The 15,807-nt window shown below is 40.2% G+C and overlaps 1 protein-coding gene across 1 annotated transcript in view; it reads left to right on the top strand.

Moving 5' to 3' along the window:
- The window catches only part of CSMD1 (CUB and Sushi multiple domains 1), a gene marked incomplete at its 3' end in the record, with an annotated part of 1,728,858 nt that overhangs the window by 1,593,005 nt on the left and 120,046 nt on the right, over positions 1 to 15,807 (top strand). Inside the window, exons 43-46 of the mRNA XM_082608811.1 lie at positions 7,575 to 7,752; positions 9,687 to 9,832; positions 10,634 to 10,714; positions 11,883 to 11,996. Coding sequence (XP_082464937.1) covers positions 7,575 to 7,752; positions 9,687 to 9,832; positions 10,634 to 10,714; positions 11,883 to 11,996 — 519 coding nt within the window. The remainder of the gene's footprint in view (positions 1 to 7,574; positions 7,753 to 9,686; positions 9,833 to 10,633; positions 10,715 to 11,882; positions 11,997 to 15,807) is intronic.

The raw sequence follows: 15,807 nt of genomic DNA, 5'->3' as shown, positions 1-15,807 counted from the left end.
TAGATATTTTCTATTGTTTAACTTTTATAATAATCATATATTGATTTTGTATTTCAGAAAACTGACTTTATTTTTGTAGTTGGCCTTGAAGGACACGTACTATTTTGCTACTCAGAGATAGAGACCATCCCAGATAGAAGCAGTAGTGTGAGCAAAGACATAGTGCAGGAGCAGTCTTAGGAAAAAATTAAGTAGGGTCCTTTTCTGGTGCATGAAGAGCAGATCTGGTTTCAGTGAATATCCCTAGTCTGAGCAGAAATCACTTCTTTAAAGCTTCTGTTTGGCTGTCTAATTTTTATGATGACTCTGAAATTTTTACAATATTAAGTTAAATAGATCAAGTACTTTGTTTATGAAGAAAGCATATGAAATAGAAAAGTTACCATACACCTAATGTTCTAACATTATAAATACAGTACCTTTGAATGAAAAAATAATGAAATTACCAACTCTGTGGACTTTTGAAATGCTAAATACTTATATCCCAGGGGCAAAAAGGGAAAGGCATCTGTCTGTATTTGAATTTCTACTGAAGAAGTAAAAAAAAATAAAAGCAAATCGGTAGACTTTTAAAATCATATTTTTCACCTGTACTTTTCCATTCTTTATCATTATATAAACAGCTATAAAAGAAAAACATTCACTGTATTTTTTTTAAAATAGTTATTTTAGTTGACTACAAATTTAATAACATAAAAGAGCATTTAAAATTATTTTCTAAAACTAAGAATAGCAGTAGCATATCTGGTATTTTTTTATTAACACACTTTAGAAACTTTTTGTATTACTCACCATTTAAAAATTCATATATTTACATATATAAATTACTTTGAATTGTCAGGATTGAAACCTTTCTTACTTGCAATTTTTGCCGGAATCCTTTGAATTCATATGTAAATAGGAGACTCCTTGGCTTGATATAAAAAAATAGAATTACGTATTTAATTAGATTTCATTGCTTTTTCAAATCCGACTTTCCAACATGGAAATAACTGCTAGCTTAGAATTATTTTGTCAGTGTGAAGATAACAAGATATATCTTTTTGGATGATATATGAGGTATAATACTACCCAGAGTTGGCCAAACCGTGAAGCTAAAATCCTTCAGTCATCCAAGACAGGCCAAGACTCCTGGTACCTCGTGAAAGTTCCAGGACTGCCCCCAAGCCACCCTGAGGTGTGGCTAATTTACTAGTAGGACTCACAGAACTCAATAAGCTATTATACTCAAGACTGTCGTTTATACCAGGAAAAAGACATTAAAATCATCCAAGAGAGTGATGCACAGGGTGGAATGTAGGGGGTGCCTCACTCTCAGAAATGACCTGTGACAACATGCATGGAGAACGTCCGCCCTGGGCAACTCAGCTGGGCCTTAGTGCCCAGAGTTTTTATTGGGTCTCCTTCATGTAGGCATCACTGATGATTGCTTATCTAGTGGTTGATAATCAGTTTCCAGACCAGCTGATATCCTGTGACCCAAAGGCCCCGCCCTAAATTGCAGGGCTGGACTTTCTGGCAGGCCAGCCCCATCCTAAGACTAAGGGATGTGGCCAGGCCCCCAGGAGAAACAAAGACACTCCTATCAGGTATGGCAAAAAATTAACTCCCAGAATCCAGGGCAAATGGCAGACCTTTCTTTAGGCAAGGTCAAATTCTTTACTACATAGATACTTTTACCATATGTCTCTCTTCATACCTATAATGTCATAGACAGAATAAAAAATCAAAACATAAGATCCATGTAAAATTCTTATATTGTAAAGTAAGTGTTCCAAGATGTTTTTAATGTCTTCCATATTAGATTAAATTCTAAAAAAATAACTGGGGGGTGTTATTTTAAAACAAAAGTTATTTTATCTAGAAAAGGTTGCATTTCCAAAAAGTTAAATAAAAAAGTGTCCTATTTCCTGAGAATGGTGGGCTGTTAAGATGCCTATCAGTGTTCAAGTAAACTACAGTTAGGCCCCTCACGGGACACCAGCAGACGCTCTAATCATCCAATATCCTCACCTAAAATGTATCCTATTAACACAGAGTGGTTTGTCATTTCAGATTTATGCTTTTTATACAGGGCAAGTGTACTGAAAAACACTCTTTAAAGGTCCAGCCCTGTAGACTTCAGAAGAATCTTAGAAAAAAAAAATATATATAGATACTTTGAACAAGTTCTGGGCATCTTTATTAAAAACTGAGCAATTCAGACAATTAAGGTCCAAGAATTTAAAATCTTAAGCCATCAAGCTTCACAAGTGTATATTAAATTGGTTTATATGAATATGCTGCTAATTTGCATAAGAATCTGTTATGTAAAATTAGTATATTCTGAATTTATCTGAAAAAAATCTGGACTACAAGTGTGATCTTATTATAATAAATAAATGAAAGTATATCTCTGAAAGTGACTTGAGAAATTTAAGCCATTATTTTTACCATAACTTAAGAAGTCTCAATTTTTAAAAATGGGTTATACTTGTTAAAATATGGTTAAGAAGGCTGTGGCTTATTAATTTACTAAATGTAATTTCATGATTAAATATGCATCTACACTTAGATATATAGTTCAAAATTTGAAGTATTTTGTTGACCTAATTAATTCTTTAACACTGAAATATTTATGTAGATCTACTTCTAAGGTCTTTTAAAAAGTTTTCACATGGTGGTGATAATCCACATCCGGTGAGACATTCAGGTGATGCCTCACCTCCATCATATTCAGTATAGCTAAGCTGTCTCTAGAACTTGATGGAAATAGACAGCTTAATCATTTGTATGTACTTATTGTCCTCTGGAGAGGTACATATAGAAATAACTTGAGGACTTTGATGGGCTGTGCTTCTCACAGCAATCCTTCCTCCCACACTAAGCTCTTTATTCTTAACATAGATGTATGTGTAAAGAGTTACATGCAGTACTCCCACTTCTGACACTTCTGGCCACCAGTGTGTGAGCTCTTCCTCAGCAAGCACTTCTGTGACACCAGATGGATGTCCTACACGGGAACTCAGTTCTGATGCTGTCTCCCTGGTGATGGCTTCAGATCCCCAGGTTACAGACTCAGTCCCACAAGGCTGCCCCCCCCACCCCGTCCCTGCCCCAACTTCAGATGCAAATCCAGGTTGTCACCTGTACTTCTGATAGACTGCAGATTCCCGTAGTTCCCTCCTCCTGTTGGATGAATTGGCTGGAGCCACTGAACATTTTACTTGCTAGGTAACTCATTATCAATACCAAGGATATAGCCCAGGACCAGCCAGATGGAAGAGATGAGGGGGCCTGCAGCCCTCTCCAGGTGCTCCATCCCACCCCCCACAGCTCCACCCTCCACCAACCTGAACCTCTCTGGACCACCCCTCCTTTCTTTTCTCTAAAGGAGGATTCATCACATAGGCACAATTGATTAAATCCTGGGCCCTTAGGTTGGAGATTAAGTCGACCCCCCTTCCTCTTCCCTTCCCAGAGGTGGAGGTGGGGCTGAACCTCCAATCACAGGTTGGTTCCCCGGGCAACCAGCCCCCAGGCTTCAGGGCTTTCCAAATCACTGCATTAACATAAACTCAGGTGTGGCTGGAAGGGGCCTGTTATGAATAATAAAAGACAGTTTGATCTTCATCACTTTGGAAACTCTGAGGGTTTTAGGAGTTCTGTGCCGAGAACAGGGAAGAAGGCCAGAACTGCATGTATTTCTTCTTATAAGTCGTGCTGCCTCACTGTATGCCCGTGGATACATAGACGGATACGTGTGTGTTGACTCTGGCCCCTGGGGTGGAGGGGAGTGCGGCATCTGTATCACTCCCAGTTGCAAAGTGCAGTGCACAATAGCCCGATGGTCTCTCTCCTGGCTGGTGGGTTGCCTGCCCCTCCTGCTGGGACCAGGCTCCTTGGCAGACAGGTGGTTGGCTGTGGTACAGGGACCCCTCCTGTGACTGGATGCTCCCCACTGGGCTCGTGACTGATCTCCACTGGAGGGTCTTCTTTGAATCTCACCCTCAGGGAGAGCATGGGGGTGGATGCATTTCATGTGAGCTAGATCACAGGCTCACTGTTGCTTCAGAGTTCACCTGAGATGCTGCTCAGACGTGGAACTCAAAATACACCTTTGGTGCCACTAAGATGAGGGGAAAGCCTCTGGGAAGAGATCCTGGACAGGCCAGAGAAAATGGAGGTGCAGCTTTGACTCACTGTTGTAGGGTCGTACGTTTTCTCACTACAGGCCACACAGCAGGATTTTGCCTTGAGAAAATGTTACATGTGCCTTGACAGTATTATTACCCAAGTTGAATTTTATACTTATTTAGCTATTAACATCTTTCCTCATCACTACATGGTGTGCAGTGAGGTCTGCAAGGGCAGGGATGGGGTGTCTGTGGGTCTTTGCTGTATCCCCAGCTCCAGCCCCGCTGCCTGGTACATAATACACTCTCAATAAACACTCACTGAATACATGAGTGAAAGGATCTGTTATTTGAATATCATAGGTAAATCATGGCAAATATATTAAGTGACATAATGGCAGAATGTGTTTTACCAAGAAAATAACCATATCATTTATTTTGACCTTTAAGAGGTGGGCACCATGCTTTTGTTTGTTCTGTTTTGTTTTCTTCCCCACAATGGGAAGGGTACTACTCCATGTAGTGTGGTTTTAGATGCAAATTAAAGAGTCAAAATGCTAAAGGGAAATCTTAGAGTTATAAATCAATACCAAATGAATAACCTCAAGTCACACATCAGGTATGTCAGCCCAATGGCGTCAACACACATTTTTTTGTTCTAACATCTTTATTGGAGTATAATTGCTTTACACTGGTGTGTTACTTTCTGCTGTATAACAAAGTGAATCAGCTATACGTGTGCATATATCCCTATATCTCCACCCTCATGCATCTCCCTCCCACCCTCCCTATCCCACCCCTTTAGGTGGATGCAAAGCACCCGAGCTGATCACCCTGTGCTATGTGGCTGCTTCCCACTAGCCATCTGTTTTACACTTGGTAGTGTATATATGTCCATGCCACTCTCTCACTTGTCCCAGCTTACCCTTCCCCCTCCCCGTGTCCTCAAGTCCATTCTCTACGTCTGCGTCTTTATTCCTGTCCTGCCCCTAGGTTCTTCAGAACCATTATTTTTTTAGATTCCATATATACGTGTTAGCATATGGTATTTGTTTTTTTCTTTTTGACTTCACTCTGTATGACGAACTCTAGGTCCATCCACCTCACTACAAATAACTCAATTTTGCTTCTTTTTATGGCTGAGTAATATTCCATTGTATATACGTGCCACATCTTCTTTATCCATTCATCTGTCAATGGACACTTAGGTTGCTTCCATGTCTGGCTATTGTAAATAGAGCTGCGATGAACATTGTGGTACATGACTCTTTTTGAATTATGGTTTTCTCAGGGTATATGCCCAGTAGTGAGATTGCTGGGTCGTATGGTAGTTCTATTTTTAGTTTTTTGAGGAACCTCCATACTGTTCTCCATAGTGGCTGTATCAATTTACATTCCCACCAACAGTGCAAGAGGGTTCCCTTTTCTCCACACCCTCTCCAGCATTTGTTGTTTGTAGATTTTTAAATGATGGCCATTCTGACTGGTGTGAGGTGATACCTCATTGTAGTTTTGATTTGCATTTCTCTAATGATTAGTAATGTTGAGCATCCTTTCATGTGTTTGTTGGCAATCTGTATATCTTCTTTAGAGAAATGTCTATTTAGGTCTTCTGCCCATTTTTGGATTGGGTTGTTTGTTTTTTTGATACTGAGCTGCATGAGCTGCTTGTATATTTTGGAGATTAATCCTTTGTCAGTTGCTTCGTTTGCAAATGTTTTCTCCCATTCTGAGGGTTGTCTTTTCGTCTTGTTTATGGTTTCCTTTGCTGTGCAAAAGCTTTTAAGTTTCATTAGGTTCCATTTGTTTATTTTTGCTTTTATTTCCATTTCTCTAGGAGGTGGGTCAAAAAGGATGTTGCTGTCAACACACTTATTTTTAAAGTGTTTTCTATTCATTGTCTCACTCATTTTCAATCTCTCAATTGTTTGTTGTCCATGTTTATTAAGATCTGAGCCCAGCAATGGGATTAATGCGAGGAGGTTGGGTGGGGGTGGGAACACAGTCCCTGACTCCCGCCTGCTGACGTTAGTCTAATGGTGAAGAACAGCTGGCCGTGAACTGTAGACCACGGCCACCTGGAGCCCAAGCCACCAGGAGAGAGTTTCAGGGGGTGGTGACATTTGAGTTTTGAAGGAAGAGGCCAGTTCACTAGGCAGCAAGGTAGGAGAAAAGCATGTGGGCTTTTTGTGCAGGTGGACAAGGTCATGACGTTTGCAGCTGAGAAAAAATATGGCATCTTCAGGGTACACCGTAGCTTGTTGTGACTGCAACGTGGTTTCTGGCCCTATTTTAAAGATTATAAGTATCTGTATACTTTGTTTTGCTAGGTTACATGTCAAGGTCTGTCTGACTCCAAACCCCACTTATAATTATGCTATAAAACTTGTAAAATGTTCTCCACAGCCCCTTCTAATGAATTTACCCAAAACTCGGGCTGATTCAATCTACTTGACACTGGTACATTTTCTAACCCCTTTGAAATCAGTGTGCATCTGTATAGTTAATGTGTCATATAGTGCTTCATGGTATTTCATCAGCCATCATTTTGAATTGTTTTTGAACTTTTAATAAAAATGTATTTCAGCTTATTCACTCCACCTGAATTTTATGACTTTTGTGGCAAATATTTGAAAGCCTCACAAGATTCATGTTAGTAACAGACACTCTTATAGCATCTGTCGGCTTTTAGTTTGACTAAAAAGTCTACTTGTCTATGACTTTGATGTATTATTCTACAATCTAAATTAAAGAATACATCTCAGATTTTCTGCTCATGTATGGTCATTTCATTTTTCCATAAAATAAAATAATTTCCATGGCAACAGTGATGATCCCTTTATTAAGTAAAATAAAAATGGACTCTGAGTATTGGGATTCTTCACATCATTGATAACTGGTGAGATATGGGAGTGCGTCTATAAAATACCACTTACGTAATTTTATCTCATTTCTCCAGGTGTAGATCTGAGGAGAATTGATTATGTCTTTGTTTCAAGGCAAATAGACTTAGATGCTTCTCTTTTAGACAGTTTAAATAGGCTTTAGAAATCTCACTTAAAACCAAAAAAGATTGTCTTTCAGTTAAATATTTATGCATAATTTCAACATCCCTTGCATCAGGTGGTCCAATGGATTATCATCTCAGTCACAGGAGACAACTGACTAAGGGTTTTTTCTTTCTTTTTAATTATATGGAAATGACTTTATCCTTAGGGTATTTTGAATGTTTGGAGAATATATTAAATGAAACCTAGATAATGTAGCTAAGAAGTATAATTCTTCCAAGGTTTTAAGACTTTAGGTGGATTATTTTGACAAAGTAGTTACTGAGAGATATTTCACAACTATTTCTTAGAAGGAAAATTTTGCCTGAGGGACCTTAGAGACTGAGAAACATTTCACTGTATCCTTTGTAAGTGGACTGTGTGGGCTTGATTTTTCTTACTTCCTTCTCAGCTCCTTGTGGGTATAATGTGACATCTCAGAACGGGACCATCTATTCCCCTGGGTTTCCGGACGAGTACCCCATTCTGAAGGACTGTGTCTGGCTCATCAAGGTGCCGCCTGGCCACGGCGTCTACATCAACTTCACCTTGCTGCAGACTGAAGCTGTCAACGACTACATCGCTGTTTGGTATGAGAGCCTTCCCTGAGAAACACCATCAGTCGTTGCGATAAACCATTCTTGTAACCACTGACGTGTCACTTATGTCTATTTAGAAATGGAGTAGTTAGGTAGATATCAGAAAGGAAAGTTACCAAGTAAATCTAGAGATACAGAGAATAAACCTTATGTACTGTGTTTGAGTTTTACTACATGGTAGATATATTCAGGATTACTCTAGATATAGGAGACTATCCCATGATTATTTTATTTTTCATTTTTGTTTTCTGTTTCAATTTTTATTTATTTATTTTTTTGACCGCACCATGCAGCTTGTGGGATCTGAGTTCCCCAACCAGGGATTGAGCCCGGGACCCTCAGCAGTGAAAGCATGGAGTCCTAACCACTGGACCACCAGGGAATTCCCTGTTGTATTTTTCATTTTTAAGTGTGATGGCTTTTTTTCCTGAAAGAAAAGCTGATAGGATCCTTTGCCATTATAAGAATTTGATGCTTCTAGAAATGATTGCAGAAATGATTACACACAGCTTTCTCTCCGTGCTTTATAAACCTTGCAGAGCTGCCCTCCCATGTGCTGTGTAGGGGATACTAAGTGGGGATGTAGCCCTGGATCCCTATTGAATGAGCCACGTGGTCTGGATAAGTGACTTAAACTCTCCTTGACTAAATGTTCCTATCTATGGGAATGACTGTTCCTACCTTTGCATTTGAAAGGTTAGAGTTTATGGGGGAAATGGGAATGACAATTTCTCTGTCAAACTATGGTAGAAAAAGTAGAGCGTACCGTCGGGGCATGACCCAGAGTTGAAGAGCCAGGATGTGCTTTTGGGAGAAACTGCCCTGAAAACTCAAGGAGTAATCACACTTAACAAGGTGGTGTGTGTGTGGTGTGTGTGTGTGTGTGTGTGTATGTTGGCAAAGTTGTCGTAAATGTAGTGGTTGTTCAAGTTATTGGAAAATCTGTAAGGCAAGAGAACAGGGAGAGTTGCAGGCGTTGGGAGACACCAGGTGTGGAGTGGCTGAAGTCTCCTGAGAGCCCAGAGAGAAGAGGTGACCTGGCCAGGTAAGCAGGGCGGACCATACAGAACCTCATAAATCATGTTAAGGATTTCAGGCTTCATCCTAGAGCAACAAGGATTCACCTTAGGGTTATAAGAAGGAGAATTACAAAACCAGATCCTGGTTTCAGAATACGCAGTCTCATTGTGTGGGAAGCACGTCAGCTGGCCGAGAAGGGAGAAGAGTCCAAGAAGCCTTTGAGGCTGTAGAAATAAGTCTGACGGGGAGGGGCATCCTGGTCATGGGAATGAGCGGGAATGGACAACTTGAAAGGTTAAACTGACCGCATGAAGCTGCCATTTCAGAAGCAAAGCAAAACAGACAACACCAAAAGGAAGATCCACACAATAATATCAGCAGGTTTACTCGGATTAACTGATAGATTTAGGAGGTAGGAGGAAAATCTTCATCAGGTAACAATAGCAGCGGAGGGAGCCTCTGTTGTCTGAATGTGCGTGAGACAGAGAGACTGGAGTTCCATCAACTGTGAATATTAAATATCTTGATATTTCTAAACACGGTATCTAGAAGACAGTAATATTTTATTCAGTTTTTAAAAATATTTCAATTCAGTAGCAAGAGCTCCATAAATCTCACCCGTGATTAAAGAGATACTGAATTTAGACTTTAAAATGTGGACTAAACGGTATTGCCGTCACCAGAATAAATGTGACCTGGTCTCAGAAATGCCTCAGAAAAGGTCAGCTGTGGGAGGAACAAGTGAGCCCAAGCTTCTGGTTTGAAGACCAGACTTTTCAGATGGATCCTGGGGTCAGACCACCGTCTTTCACCGAGGTGGAGCCTGACTGTCAGAAGAAAATGGTTGTTAATTTAAGCTGTAACTAGGAGCTTTCTATTCAGATGATTCCCCTTCTCTTTCCTAGGGATGGTCCCGATCAGAACTCACCTCAGCTGGGAGTTTTCAGTGGAAACACGGCCCTGGAAACAGCGTACAGTTCCACCAATCAAGTCCTGCTGAAGTTTCACAGCGACTTTTCAAATGGAGGTTTCTTTGTCCTCAATTTTCATGGTCAGTGTACTTTCACTCTGTTGATGAAGGCAAAGAATTCCAGTTGATTTTTCTCATAGCGTTGACATAAACCTTGTTTCCATCTAAAGTTCTTTGATTCTGCCAACCGAGAACCAATAGGATTTTCTCGCATTTCATGCCAGAGGTTCGCATGACCCTTTTTTCTTCCTGATGTATTTATTATTTCCCAACTCTTTTGTAGTGAGCTTGGATTTACTCCAAGATAAGTGTATTGTATGTGAAACTCTGATGTGGAGGCCACTGAAATACATTTAGTACCTTTCATAGATTTCCTCATCTCTGTCTTCAGATAAACCTCGATAGCAAATGTCATGTGGTTACAGAGGGAACAAAGCCAATCTTTACTGATTTTGAGCATGAATGCTAAATAATTTAGGGAAGAAGATACCAGTCCCTTATCTCTCACGAGGACTGACATATGGACTTCCTCAGGACAAGAGGCCGAGGAAGATCATGTCAGAGCCAGACATGGATGTGGAACCAGGCCATGGGTGAACCATTTCTCTTGCAGAATTCCAAACATATGTAAAGTGTTTTTATTTAAACATTATAATTTTTTAAATTTTATACTTTTTCCTTTCAATTTTAGATATTCCTTGATATTAAGTAATTCTGTAAGCATTTGAAGCTCAAGACTTTCATAAAACTATGATTTACAAATGCAGACATTTTCCTGTACCTAAGCATTATAACAACACAACATAAGAGGAATGCTTTTTGTAAGGTTTCTGTTTATTCAGCAAATGTAATTGCTCTTATTGTTTTTTATGAACCATGTAGCATTCCAGCTCAAGAAATGTCAGCCTCCTCCAGCAGTTCCACAGGCAGAAATGCTTACTGAGGATGAGGATTTTGAAATAGGTAATGTTTTCTTCATTACAACATCATTAGCTCAACCCACCTTTTTTACACCCACCCAACTGTAGTAGTCAGTCAAGTAAATGAGTATTTGTCAGAAATATTCCTCAAGCTTTGCTAGAGATATACACAGAGGTCATGCATTGAGTAAATATCTTTTTCTTTCTTCATCTCCATGATTTTCAGTGTTTTTTTTCCATTTGAATTTTGCTTTTGTCATTTTGAGCACATTTTCCCCCTACATCACTCAGTAGTTTGGATTTTTCTCCTGAAAAGCAGTTTTCAGAGACAGACTTAAACAGATGTTGGTGTTTAGTTAGGGAACCGTGTTCACGAACTAGAAGAAGAAAATCATTTGTGGCTAAAATAATGATTAGTCTAACATTGACCTTTCATTGAAACTGGAATACAGTTGGTGAATACATTTAATGATAATATTTAGAGATTCTGTTTTTTCATTTTATATTAATGATCTGTTTCATTGAATAATCATCAGGTCACATTAGGAAACCAGCCGTGGTGTATGTTTGCCGTATAGTTATTGCAATGCAGGATTTCTCTGTCTCAATTACAAACACTCTGTCCTGTTGTCACACCCTGTTTCAGGCCAGTGGTCAAACCATGTGACCCGATTTCTGCTCTACTCCTAAGGGCTTAGTTAACGAGAACCTTGTGCTCATTAGGCCAAGTTCATTGTATAGCCTCTCTGGATGCATAAAGCCGTTCTGTTGTACAACCTTAAATCCCAAGCATCTGTTTCTCTTTTCTTTTTCTCTTTCTTCCCTCCTTCCTCCCTCCCTCCCTTCCTCCCTTCTTCCCTCCCTCTCTCTCTCTCTTTCTTCTTTCCTTCCTTCCTTCCTTCCTTCCTTCCTTCTTTCCTCTTCTTTTTTTAGTAGTCATGGGCAAAGGGAAATGAACATAGACACATCAGTCAAAGAAGAAAAATCTGCTACATAATTTCTGTAGAAATATTGGTTACATTTAAGATAGCATTTTTATAAATTAAGAACTGAAAATGGCACCATTTCATTAAACAGACTACACATGAATACCGATCTTGATTCAGAAACAGTTTGTGCACTCACTTAAGCCGCATGCGTGTTTAATACATTCCCACGCTGCGTGTCCTGGAGACAGAATCTTCAAGTATATGCTGTGCTGGCTCCTTCAGGAGACTCCGTGAAGTACCAGTGCCACCCTGGGTACACGCTGTCCGGGACGGACACGCTGACCTGTATGCTCGGCTCCCAACTGCAGTTTGAAGGCTCTCTCCCGACGTGTGAAGGTATGAAGTTTATACTACAAATATGCTTGTTCAACACGGAACATGGTGTAACTTGTATTGGTCTGGACTTCCTTGCATGTGTCTGAATTTCTTTGTATGCATCTGGATTTGTCTCTATCTGTGTTATGATTCCATTGCAATTAAAATCACCAGCTAACAGAAATATCTTACCCTTGCTTTTAGCTAGCTCCACAAAATAAATCAAACCTACATCAAATAGGAAGTCTTGCTGTTTCCCAACAGTTTGTCAGGAAAATTTTCATACATACAGCAAAGTTGAAATAATTTAAAAATAATACCCATGGCCTAAGTTCCACCATTAATGTTTACTACATATCCTTTGTCTCGTTTCTCTTATCTGTCTATCCATCCATTAATCTATCTATATTTTTGATACATTCAAGGCAAATTGCAGGCATCACTACACTTCCCTCTGAATTCTTTAGCATGCATAAAATTATCTAGTGTTTACTTTTTTTTCTGTAAAATGTATAGATATTGAAATGCACATGTTGCATACAATAAATGCACACATTTCATATTTTTACAGCTTTAAATTGCATAGACCATATGTAATAACAGATAATATACAATAGCAGAACAAAATATGAGGTTGAGTCTGTTGATTCAATTTATTTGAATATCATTAGATCATTTTAAATACATTACTTAAAGGCACCACTTTTAAGCACTATTGGAAGAAAAAAAGATTTGGAAGAGATGTAAATAAGCTAAAATGTCTCAGTATAAGTCAGAAGTATGACTGGTTGCCTGTCAAAGAGCTTTCCAAGATAGATTTTATTTTGTAACTTCAAAATCACAGTCATGTTTATTTCCTTTAAAGAATGGAACTCTCCCCTTTCAGGGAATTTGAATATTATCATTCATTAGGGATAGTGAAACATTTAAAAGGGCCAACACTTAGGAAGAGAAGACCCAGAGTCTAGATCTGATTATCAAGTGACCTTGGTTACTAATCTTCTGAGCATCATGTGTAATGAGGATCATTTATCTGCATCATTTATGGGATTGGTGTAAGATGAAGTGAATATTAAATTAATTCTAAGTGATTTATAATGTTAATTATCTACCCTATAAAAGGCAGTTTTCTTTGCATTGCAATAGTATTGATTCTGCAAGTGCTCAGGCCCATGAATTGATTCTTCCAGAATATCTGGTAACTTTGTGCATTTTCATTACTAATGAGGCAGAATTTCAGTCACTCGTATAGAGGGAAACGATTTTCAACACCTGAAGAAAATCTGGAATGAATTATTATTAAATAACCAAAGTAACTTAGGTTGTTTCTGAGAAAAATGTACTTTGGAATTGCACCCAGGTGCGAGCCAGTGGGTGTGGGAAACTCCTCAGGAGGGGGCACCCCGCCCTTTGCCTCTTGCTTTAAACACTTGCGGGACCCTCGTAGTTGCGGTGCCACTGAAACCCTGCCTCTAGCTGCCTCTGTTAGAAGCAGGGGGTCGCATGGGGCACTAAGTCAGGACACTGATGTCATTTTCTTCCTGGGAAAACCAGTGTGTCAGGACCACGTTACCTCAGCGACAGTGATCTCCAGAGAATTCTTTTCTCAAGGTGGTGGAGGGGGTGGGTATAAAAGTTTCATCTTTTGCCCTTTTTTTTTTTTTTCTTTTTGCGGTACACGGGCCTCTCACTGTTGTGGCCTCTCCCGTTGTGGAGCACAGGCTCCAGACGCGCAGGCTCAGCGGCCATGGCTCACGGGCCCAGCCGCTCCGCGGCATGTGGGATCTTCCCGGACCGGGGCATGAACCCGTGTCCCCTGCATCGGCAGGCGGACTCTCAACCACTGTGCCCCCAGGGAAGCCCCATCTTTTGCCATTTTATATAAAAATTAACTGAGGTAAATCTTCACATGTTGAAGGCAGATTTTAATTCCACCAAACACGACCTTAAATTTCTCAGAATAGGTGACTTTCAGCAAGGGTGGTCTTAGCTGATTAATGAAGAAAAGTATAAATGTTTATTTAACATGCTACTTTAAAAATAAGGAACATGCCTCCGTTCTGTTGTCTCTCCCCAAGATTAACCTGGTTTTCACTTAAATGAAATTGATTCATGACAATCCAGAAACAGAGTAGATCAATACAACAGGGGCATCATTCTCTAAATTACTTCCGCTCTCACACGTTTGCAGGGAGTGTCCAGCTAACAAGACAGGCTCCCTGTACTCAGCCCAGAGGTCCCCAGGCCCTACTGAACTTATAGGAATTACTACGTAGGATGACCTAGTTCTCTTCTGTTTCAGTTCAGGAATAAATTTGTTTAGAATGAAGTGAGTTATCTTAGCTGTCATTCCCTGAACGCCTCATTATTTAAGAAAGGAAATAAGGACTCGGATGTCGTCTATCAAATACTTAAACACTTAAGCACTTAATTGTCATTTTTCTTCCAGTACTTTTCTATTATTTGATTGGGCTCAAGTGGGGGCCAATTCCCCAATAAATTCCTGATGAAAAATTGTACTCGTTATGAGTCCTACTTCTTCAAATGTCATAACCACACTTTTAGAAGTTCTGCTTTGAAAATTATCACCACTTAAGGGTTGTTGATTGTTCCTTGGGAACAATGGGAATAAATTGTTCTGAAAGTTCACACTTTTTACAGATAAATATTACCTTGTTGGATACTTACCTTCATTTAGAAAAAAAAAAATGAATGAGGCTCTGGAATGTTTTTCAACACCACCAAGCAATTCTCTCATTTTCTTTAGACACCAGCTGAGTGCCCCACAGTTTAACTCAATTCAAAGACACTCCCAACCCTCAGGAATTTCCAGGGGTTTGGGGAGCTCCGTGCCAGAACCTGGGACAGAGGCCAAGTATATTTTAGCATAGAAGGCTATCACGAAAGTGACTCTTCTCAAGTGAAAAAGAAGAGAAGCATTTCAAAAAGTGAAGAGAAGCAGTAAGAAAGGTTTGGAAGTGTGAAAGGACATAGGGCATCCAGGAAAGAGGGGGTGGCCCCCAGCAGCTTGCTGTCAGGGTGTGTTTGAGGGAGTGGCATTAAGTGGGCTGGAAACCTAAAGGGCTCCAGATTGTAAAAGGTCTTCAGTGTCAGGTGGCTTCATCCCATAAACAGTGGAAATCCATCAATGGTTATTATTTTTAAAAATTGGAAACATGCATTATCAACGAACACTAAAGACCATCAGTGACCTTCAAAGAGTGGCCATTCCTTGGGAAGCATAAGTGTGACAGTGACACGTCTCCAGTCCTCCAGGTGACAGAGTGCTCCGCATCACAACTCTGTCATACCTAGACGTGCTCTTCAGAGTTAATCTTATTTATAAATCCTAATGTTTGAGTCCATTACTTTTGCTGGAGCCCTGCAAGTTGCTTTGGGTTTTAAGGCTCGCGCTGGATTTTTCTCAAAAAGTAAGCTAAAGGAGTAACTGCGCAGAGGGAGGGGACGCAAAGCTCAAGCCGATGTCTCAGCAGCACGTTCCTTCAGAGGCGCCTTTGCCAGGACCCTGACGCAGATGCTTCCCGGGGGTGGGAAGTCTCTGATAGCCGCCGTGGGAAACAGGGTGTTTTTAGCACGGAGGGCTCAGCTTAAGGGAGCCTGTGGTCTCTGAAACCTTCCCGCTGTCAATGGGGGTTGCTCCTAGCAACAGTTTCCAGAGGAAGGGAAGGGATGGGCACGTGGGAGGGGGCGTGAGAAACACAGGAGTGGAGGCACTTCCACTCACCTGGAGACAGACTCGGTGCATCTTCAAAACAGTACGTGTGTCTGAAAGAAATACTGTGAAGGGTTGTAAAAAGAAATGAAGCAAATA

Source organism: Mesoplodon mirus (genome assembly GCF_964341445.2).
Source record: "Mesoplodon mirus genome assembly, chromosome: 20".
NCBI lineage: Eukaryota > Metazoa > Chordata > Mammalia > Artiodactyla > Ziphiidae > Mesoplodon > Mesoplodon mirus.
Note: the sequence above shows the minus strand (reverse complement) of the source record. Positions and strands in the feature narration are given on the sequence as shown.